At 39.2% G+C, this 10545-nt stretch overlaps 1 protein-coding gene across 1 annotated transcript; it reads left to right on the plus strand.

Moving 5' to 3' along the window:
• Positions 1-9758: 9758 nt before the first annotated feature.
• Positions 9759-10061, plus strand: LOC148039654 (germin-like protein subfamily 2 member 1). Its single transcript, XM_087661990.1, has one exon. It carries the CDS (start codon positions 9759-9761, stop codon positions 10059-10061), a length of 303 nt encoding a protein of 100 aa, XP_087518116.1.
• The last annotated feature ends 484 nt before the right edge of the window (positions 10062-10545 follow it).

Below are 10545 nucleotides of genomic sequence, written 5' to 3' on the forward strand. Positions count from 1 at the left end.
GGGCTGAAGCGGTTCTAACTATTATTTATGTCATGAATCGAACACCTATAGGTGGTATACATGAGAAGATACCATATGAGTAGCTTTATGAATATAAGCCTGACATTAGACACTTTAAAGTATTTGGCATCATTGCATATGTCCATGTACCTGATGTGAAACAAAAGAAGCTTAATCCACAAGCAGTGAAGGCTGTCTTTATTGGTTACTCGCAGGAACGAAAGGCTTATAAGTCCTATGTTTTGTCTACTCATAAGACTTTGATTAGTCATGATGTAGTATTTGATGAGCTATCATTGTGGTATGGTGCTAAGCAGGTATCAGTTCATGATGAATCTTCACAAAGTACATATGATGAAAATGCAACACAGGATACTACTATGTCTAGTGGGCCTACACATGATGTATTTGTCCCAGTGTGAGTCTTTGGACAGGTAGATTGCACAATCATGGATCTCATTCCACTAATAGGATACGTCAATGAGGGGGAGAATGGACATTGATAAAGGAAAAGGGAAGGCACTTGATGATGTAGCAATTCCATTGACATGCGGGTATGATTCCATTGATAGCCTGGATAGTGAGTTTGGAATACCTGTGGTTGTTATGCCTTGTGTTAAGCAAAAGTATCTACCGCCTCATGAGAGAGTGGAATCGCATAGTGCACCTTAGCTACAAAGATCGCAGAGAGAAAGAAAACTTGTTGACATATTTACTTATAATGGGCACTCAGCTAAACACTATGCATACATGATAGAAGTAATAAATTACAAAGAACCCATGTCATTTGCATGAGCAGTTAAGGATGAGAAATGATGTAAACCAATGGATGAAGAGTATGATGCTTTATTGAAAAATGGAACTTGGGATTTAGTTAAGTTGTCTGAAGGCATTCTAATGTAAATCACATGGCTCACTTGAGAGATACAAAGCCATGTTGATTTATGAAGGGTTCCTGAATGGTGATTTGATGGAAGAAGTCTACATAGATCAGTCATAAGGATATATACATGTTGAATATCCATCTTATGTTTGCAATTTGAAGAAAGCACTATATGAATTGAAATAGGCACCATGGGCATGGAATGCAAAAACCAGCTCATTCTTACAAAATCTTGGATTTCAAATGGGTAACGCTAATCATATCTTGTTTACTAAGAAGACTATCTGATTTTGGTGGTTTATGTAGATGACTTGGTCATTACAAGTGATGAAACACAATGCATTTATGAGATCAAATCTATGCTACATAAAGAGTTTTAGAAAAACGATTTGGGAAAGATGAGATTTTTCCTTGGTATTGAGGTCATATGGACACCTCAAGGAATCTGGATGTTGCAAAAGTATCATGCATATAATATGCTGGAAAAGTATGGTATGCTATAATACAAGCCCATGGATACTCCAGTAGAGCAGAATGTCAAGTTGACAGTTGTTACAGGAAATGAATGTGACTATGTACAGACAGATGGTTGGTAGCTTGATTTATCTTACCATCACTTGATCTAATCTCAATTATTCAGTTGGATTGATCAGTTAATTCATGCAAAGGTCAAGGAAGCCTCACTTAGATGTTGTGAGAAGGATTATGAGGTATGTGAAGGCTACACTACATTATGGGTTGTTTTATGAGTATAATAAGCCTCTTGAGCTTACAAGATATAGTGATGCAAATTTGACTGGATGTGCATACGACAAAGAATTGACAAGTGGGTATGCATTTGGTCTTGGTGGTAGTATGATTAGCTGGAGCAATAAAAAGCAACCCACTATGGCTCTCTTGAGTACTAAAGCAAAATGCAAAGGTGCAGCCTTAACTGCATACGAAGCTATTTGGTTGGTTAAGATTTTGGATGACTTGGGAGTACAAGTTGATAAACCAGTCAAGTTGTACTATGATAACATGAGTAGTGTGCTTCTAGCAAGTAATCATGTTTATTATGCCAAATCAAAACACATAGAAATACATTTCCATTTCATTATAGAAATGGTACTTGGAGACAACCTAGATCTTATCAATGTGAAGACAGAAAACCAAGTAGCGGACATCTTTACCAAATCACTTGGTAGGGATAAATTTACTCACTTCAATTTCCTTCTTGGGATACATGTTGTGACTTGAGCTTGAGGGGGAGTGTGAAGAATCAAGCTCAGTAAATGTACCGACTCTCTCTAGTAGTAAGTTAGCTAGATCACAGGTGTGCTATAATAATATCAATCACACCTAGTTGTACTAGTCAATTAGTGACTAAGTCTCTTTCACATTGCTATGTATGACTAAGTCTCTTTCACATTGCTATGTAGACTTGGGTCTTACTTGGTATTGTGTGTTTTAGTTAGAAAAGAATGAATAATAAAAAAATAGAAGAAGATTGAAGAGAGTACTCTTCTCTCTATGGGCTTTACATGTTTGTGTCTCTCTCTCCCTCCCTCTATATCTTGAACAGTATCATCTATATCTTGCTTAATTGAGCAGTGGTTTCGGGGTTGATTTATTGGGTTTTATAGGAGCCCATCTTATCCTTTTATGTACTTGCTTGGTCTCATTATGGCTAGTGGTTCTTGTGATAGTGCTATCTTTAATATTGAGAAAATGGATGGGACTAATTATAGCCATTGGAAGACCCACATATGGCAGGTTTTGGTGCAAAAACTGCAAGTTAGGCCACTCAAAAATGGGAGTGCCAAACCCAAAAAACATTACAGTTGAGGATTAGGATGAACTGGATGAGCTATGCAAGTCCACAATCATTTCATCACTCTATAAGCCACTTCATTACAATGTTGCAATTGGAAATAAGACTACATATAAGCTTTGGACATAGATTAAGAATCTTTATGACAAGTAGAATCTTTCCTCTAGATATTGAGAGTGCCCTCTTGTCTTGACAAAAGAGGTAAACATAAGGAATATAGATACTTTTCGTACATCACATGCATTACACTATAAGGGGCCAATAAGATGGAAATGGCCATGGTAGAGACTCTAACAAATCTCATTTTAGGATACGTGGATAGTCTCACAGTAAGTCCCATGGCCATAAGTCTAGTCTTACTTGTCATTATTGTGGAAAAGAAAGTCATATTCAATCACAGTACCATAAAATGCATGAAGACAAGCACAAGGAAAAGGAAAAAGGGTAAAGTATAAGACAAGAATGATTATCGCAACATTGTGCGTAGCAAGTCTAGTGTCAAGATTGACAAAATTAATGTAGTCCAACCTAATAGATCTGATGATATTATCTTGGATGCTTCTTCTTTAGATGTTTCACATTTGGCTGAGTCAGGATATACTTAGTATTGGTTGATAGATTCAGGGGCTTTCTTTTGTATGACCCCTTTATAGAGAGTAGTTTCACTCCTATCGCAAAATGACTAGATCTATCCACCTGGGTAATGACCTAGCATTGGAGATCATTGGTATTGGTGATGGCCAGCTACGTCTTAGTTCAGGCAACATGTTCACTCTTCATTATGTACGTCATGTACTAGCTCTCATAGAGAGCCTTATATCTGTCGCACCTTGGATGATGCAAGTTATGTTGTCCCTTTTGGTGATTCCTCATGGAAGATTTCTTGTGGGAAACTTGTTATTAAATGTAGTACTAAGTCTAGTACCCTCTATCCTTTGCTTGTATCTGGATCAATTGACCATATTTTGGTTGTGGTTGCAGTTCTATATGTACGTCTTTGGCACCATTTCCTTAAGCACATGTCTTTGAAAGGAATAAAAATGCTTACCACTTTGTAGTATCTTCTGTCCCTAGACTATAAGTGTTTTGAGTCTTGTGATCATTGTTTATATGGCTGGAAAACACGTAGTACGCATAAAAAGTCTAGCATGAAGCACATGGATGAGCCTTTGGCTCTTGTTCATTCGGATGTATATGGTTCTATACCCTGTCAATCACTAGGTGGTGTGAAGTACTTTGTCACATTCATTAATTATTACTCACATAAGGTCTATAAAAATATGCATAAGCAGCCCAAGCAGGTGGTTGAGGTACACATGGTGATCTTTCAAAAGGAGCCTCCTGCTCCCTTATAGCTAGCTAGATAACTTGAAGTGGCAGCTAATGCTCCAATGACCCAAGCCCCGTCTATTGTGCAGGATCAACCTACTTTGAGATGCTCTACTAGAGCTAGACATATGTGTGAGTGCTTTACACCCTCCATGGATTATGTTATGGTAAGAGATATAGTTGAGCCTCTCTCTTATAATGAGGCCATGCACAAAGATGATAGTCACTCATGGGACAAGGCTATGCAATCAAATTTTGACTCCTTAGAGACTAACCATACATGGGATTTGATTCCTTTGCCTAGTGGCAAGAAGGTATTGCCATTCAAGTGAATATACAAGCTAAAAAGTATCCCTAGATGTCCCAAGTCCGCTTATAAGGCCATATTAGTAGCTAAGGGTTTCAAGCAAGAATATGGTGTTAACTTTGATAAAGTCTTTTCTCATGTGGTCAAAATGACAACCCTATACTTGGTACTAGCATTGGTTGCTTAGCTAAATCTAGACCTTTATTAGATGGATGACAGGTTTTCTACATGGAGACTTGCATGATGAGATCTATATGTAGCAACAGTCATGGGGTACACTGACACTAATTATGCAAGACATGCGGACAATTGGAAGTCCACCTCCGGCTATGTCTTTGCCTTTGTTGGAGGTGATATTTCTTGGATGTCCAGGGTGTAGAAATGCATAACCCTCTCTACTAGCATGGTCGAGTATATTGCTATCACTAAGGCTTACAAGGAGGCTCTCTGGCTAGGTTGTCCGGTAACAGACCTTGGTATTGGTAATGTGATCCCTACACTACATTTAGATTCTATGAGTACTACCAAGTTAGCCAAGAATCCAGTCTTCCATGTGAAGACCAAACACATTAAGGTACATTACCACTTTATCAGAGAGGTCATTGAGAACAGGTCCATTGGCCTTGTCATCAAGATCTCAACTGATCAAAATCCTGCAAATCTACTCACGAAGTCTTTCAACTGAGCATTTTTCCTTCCTTAGGAAGTTTATGAGTGTTGGATGAGATTATGTCTTTTCTCATCATGTTGTACTTATGTACATGTACTTGTCACTTTTTTCTTGTTCTCTCCTCACTAGGAACACATTTGTCTTTAAGTGGGAGGTTGTTGGGAATAAAGGCACATGTGCCTAACCGCCCATGTGTTGCTACACTGATAGTACTTGTACCCTTGTGCATTGTAAGTGATGAGCACCTATCAGTATCACTTCATTCTTTATTATGCTAGTGACATTTGAATAAAGGGAAGGTCGATCACACATTGTAACTGTTGGAGTTCCCACATTGTGTTTCTCTCTCTCTTGCTCTTGCTTCTTCCACCATAGCTATTTCTTCCACTCACGTACTTCTACTCCATCTTTTTACAAATAACTACTACTACTATTGTTAACTCTAACTCAAGAGTATCAAAACAAATTTTATTGCAAATCCTTGTTAATTAGAAAACAAATCAATGATTCAAACCTATCATATACTCATGCAATTCAATAAATATCAAACTACGAGTTTTAGCTAGAATGCCTACTCCTTCATAGATATGCTTCGATTGAGCATCTCTACAATACATATGCAATTCCTACAATTATTCATTGTTGCTACTCATTCTAAACATAAACCTTGACATGATCAATGCTATAAGAATAGCAGTGACATAATAAAATCTTTAGAGCAGTTAGTGTATCAAATCAAACCTTCTATTTGTATATAATTCACACTTGAAATCATTATTACCACAATTGTTCATTCTCTTCTTTAAGATTAATACACAATAGCCTAGTGTAAATAGCCCTTTCAACTCAAAAATGCTCCCACTCTTTGTTTTATTATTTAGTCCCATTCACAGTAGTCAATGGTATTATTGCAACCCTTGCCTCTTAAAAATTGCCAAAAGAAGTTGTTTCTAGCTCTATCTCTAGCTATTGTATCTTACACAATAGAAAGCTTGAGATTTGCCTTGTGTTACACAAACATTAAGTTAAAACTATAAGTCATATTACGAATTGACCTGTTAGTGCCTCTTCTCCAACTAAAGCAATCTTAGCTGGATTGCAAATTCGAAGTCAGTATAGTCATAGTATATCTCACTAATCAAAACTCTAATAGAAGTGGTCATAATAAAAGTGATCAATCAAGTGAGATATACTATGACCATACTAACTTCTATTAGGTACATTCAAAACTCTAATATGAGAGTGTATCCTTAAATTGACCCCAATTCTACATGAACTATAACAACCCACAAATTATTAAAATATTGATGTGTCTCTTGCTTTAGATGCTGACTAATATAGTTGTGGGTCCACTCAAGTTGAGATGATTGTGCTTTCTCCATAGCTTTTGTGATCACCCCTTGCATATGTACTCTCTTTATGCATCTATTTCCCCTTTTAGAAATAGTACCCCTTATAGCTAAAGCAACACTAATCTTAGACAACCCTACGTTGTCTTGCACATTACGCAACTGCTCATTCTCATGGCTGTAAGCATGATAGTGATTTCATGTAAAAACCCATACTACTATTGATGCATACTATTTAGTTGACAATGATGGTAGGTTGTTGAATCCTCTTGTAATAGCCAATTTTCTACTTATTTTATTTTTAGGCACCCCTTGCATACTTATAAATGATCAAACCACTTGTAAATGGAAACATGCCTTCAATCTACTTGGAACTCCTATGGTCCAACTTTGTTGCCCTTTAACACATTGACTATCTTCCCCAACTATAGCATTAGCTACACGAGCATAGCTCTCTAGCAAATGACCTCTTTGAAGATCTCCACAACGTCCTTCAGCTTAGCAACCTACTAATATACAAGAATAATGGTATGCCAACATCCACATGCCGCATCCTTTGCATAGCTACCTTCTAGAGGTACTTTGGCTGGAACACTCTTATCCACAACATCACCTAGAGCAAACTCTCCATATTTGTTCCATCCTCATCAAATTACTTTCCCAATATCTATACAAATTGTATTATTGTAGTATATTGGAAACCACAAGACATATGTATTGCATGCTGGTTTTTAAGATGCAGCACTTTCAATAGTCTAGGAAATGTCTTTGCCTGATTTTCCATAGTACTAAGTAGCCAAAATGGTTGCCACCAATAGAAAACGCATCTTGAGATTCAATGATACAAACTATATACTACTAGCTTCCGAGTATAGCTTTAACTAGTAGTTCCCCAAGATAGAGAATTAAAGCCTTCTAGGACAAACTCTCAAATTAGCGGCCTGTGAAGCATTGTAGGATCTCTATACCTTTGGACCTTTGAGGCCTCGTTCATATCAAGCTTTGCTACTGTTGAAAGAAACATGATCATGTGAATTCCTATTGAAAGTCAGCAATGTTCCAACCTCTGTCATCAAAACTGCATTAAGTCCCCCACAAGCTATAGCTTTCACTAACCTTCCTATTGTTGTAGTAGTCTGCTACCTTTTGCATCTCCCACACACAAATTGAAGCTTGGTGTATGTGGGGAGGACGCTGTTCTCATCATCATCCTCAGAGTCTCCTTCATCAGAGAATTCATTTGAGGAGGCCACAAGCCCTTGCTTTTAAAGCTCTTACAGCATGTGTAGGGCCTCTCACTTCTTGTTATGCTCGAGTTTGGCTGCACCTCTTATGATCTTGATCCATGATATGACATCTCTGGCAGGAAGTTATCAAACATGCACTGTGACTCTTTAAGTGAACCACATTTGCACTACATATTTATCAAAAAATTTGCAAGACATGTTTCCAAACCCCTTTTCATTAAGTTAGTGTGCATTCCTTGACCTGATTCTAAAGCTCTGACTACACCACAAGATTTCAAGCTGCACGCAAATGTAGCAACCATTAGAGACATGTGCTCTAGTTGTAGTTCCAACCAATCTGATGCCTCATAAAAACCATGTTCGGTTATATCTGTGATCAATGCAATTCAAGGTACTATGTTTTGGACCGAAATCTGATTAGAAATGTGGTGTGTGTTAGTGAAAGAGCCACATTTGGCATACATAACCACCATCATGCTCTCAACAACTGAAATTTCTCTTAATCCTCTTTTCGCAATCTCAGCACAAAGTAGCCTTTCTTTTTCTATGACTCCTAGGCTACCACAAGTCTTTGAGCTACAAACAAATTTGACATCAGATGGAGATGCACATTATAATTGCATCAAGTCAAAGCAATTTAACGCTCCTTCAAGAAGCCCATTTTCAACACGACTAGGAGGTAGGTTAAATACATGTTGTGCTTCTGCAAGCAAGCTACAGTTAACCATACATGTTCACCAAAATATTTCCAACATACACATTAGTATCAAACCCTTTTTTAATGGCTTCAGTGTGGAGTATCTGCCCTTGTTCTGCATCCCTCAAAGCTTTCATCAATGTAAGAAAAGTACAATTATTTGGTTTTATGGATTCCCCTAGCATTCTTTGATAGAGTTGAAAGGCATGCCTCAGTGTCTCACGATCAATGCCATTTGAATTCAGATAACTGCAACGGTACTCAACTTGAGGATCCAAGCTATCTTCATCAACATATCCTGTGAGTTCATTCCACAACACTGTACCTCAGACAGCAAGCTTCTCGAACACTTCTTGAGCTTCTATAAGGAAGCTACATTTGCCATACATATCTGGTAATGTGTTGATCATGAAATGGTCTTTTTCTAATCTTGATTCCCTAATCTTTCCATGTACTTCCTGGCCTGTTTCTAAGTCTCTTTTTGCACCACATGTTTTCGAGAAATAAAATGATAGAAATGGATTCCATGGACACTTCCTTTGAACATAATTGTTTGAAACATTTCAACATCTCATCATCAAGTCCATGTTGGGCATACCCTTAAATAATGGCAGCCCATGTGATGGCATTTTATATGGATAGCCAATTTAACATCTGCAGAGCTTCAGTGAGCAAATTGCAATTAGCATACACATCTATGAGTGCTGTTTCCACATGGAGCTCTCTTTCCAAACCCCTTTTTCAACAATTTAAATGAACTTCCTGCCATGTTTGTGAGGCTTTTGCTAAGCTACAAGCTTTCAAGCAGCCAATGTGAGTCACCACATTCAAAGCAGCAACCTCTAGTTGCATTTGTCTAAAATAGCACAGTGCTTTGTCAACTCGTGTATTTTTCCAGTATCCTGCAATCAAGGCAATCCATGGGACAACACCATGAGAAGGGAGCTTGGGAAACACACTTTGTGCTTCTGTAAGAAACCCGCACTTGCTGTACATGTCCAGTAATGTGCATCTGATCAAGAGATCTCCATCTAATTCCCTTGGGGCAATGTCAACATGCATGCAGAGGCCTTTATGTGCATCGCTTAGGCTGGTGTAGGCTTTGAGGAAGCCTACGTACACTTTGTTATTAGGCTACAGATGATCTTGTTGCATTTGGGGGTAGAGGAGCAGGGCCTACGGGATTGTGGCAACAGTCAAGATAAGCGAGATGAGAGCTATCGAGGACTCCGGGCTCCAGTGGGGGAGCTTGTTGAAGATGAGATGGGCATCGGCCAAGGCCCTGCATTCGAGCAGATCAGGCAAGAGACAGTTACCCACCAGGATCGTGTGGGTTTACAAGCAGCGGTGCTACTGCATCAAAGCCTCCGGACATGACTAATCGAGGTGGCATCGACGCATCGACAGGCATGTTTGCGTCGCCTTCCTGGAGTTCCAAGCGGGCTCCATGACTTCCCCCGCACATGCATCCATGTGCCACGGAGCTCGTGGTCGCACTAGATGGCACCCTGCTGGTGCGCCTGATGGGCACCTCCAACAAGATGTACAACCAGACTTTACACAAGGGGGATCGGATGAACCCTGTCAACTACGCGCCCCCCACCCATGCCTTGGCTTCCTTCAGCCCCGCTAGCCCTGGCACCATCTCCCTCCCCGGCATCCTCTTCAGCTCCGGCATTCCCTTCTGCATTCTGTCGCAGGCCTTCCATGTCCATCGTATGCTGACTATGGGAATTCCTTACTGGAATGTGTTTTCACCAGAATGAATTTAAGAAAATTCTAAATTTAAGCTCCTGCCTGATTTTTTTATTTCCCACGTCATGAAGTCTAACCAATCACCTGAAGACACGTCCGTAGTGCAGTCCCGTGAGCTTTAGCTTATGGGCTATTTGTCATTTGTTAGCTTCTACTTATGTAGCAGCGATTAGCATATTCATTCCATGTAGATAAAATGTTCCATTTTTGCCAAAGGCAAAGGAGATCCTGCATCATAGGTGGACCTCTTTGGGTTGAAATGTTGCACATTCTCTCTCGCTCTCTCTCATTCATTAAACACAAAGGTGCACTATTGTGTGCAAGAGGATTAGAGATAGGTTGCACCTGGGGGAGGATAGCCCCTCTCCCCTCCACAAACGTGTCACACATAAAATAAGGGGGAGTGGGGTCTTAATAACCTATCACAAACCCCACAAACCCATGGAAAAATGGGAGTTTTAATCAAAGGCTAGCAAGGTTTTTAGGAAGTGATGA

Source organism: Lygodium microphyllum, chromosome 2, assembly GCF_053477565.2.
Source record: "Lygodium microphyllum isolate KBCC chromosome 2, Lygodium_microphyllum_v1.1.10, whole genome shotgun sequence".
Lineage (NCBI taxonomy): Eukaryota > Viridiplantae > Streptophyta > Polypodiopsida > Schizaeales > Lygodiaceae > Lygodium > Lygodium microphyllum.

What these genes read in the sequence shown, in the direction of transcription:
- LOC148039654 (XM_087661990.1), top strand. Translation starts at nt 9,759, where the DNA reads ATGCATCCATGTGCCACGGAGCTCGTGGTCGCACTAGATGGCACCCTG.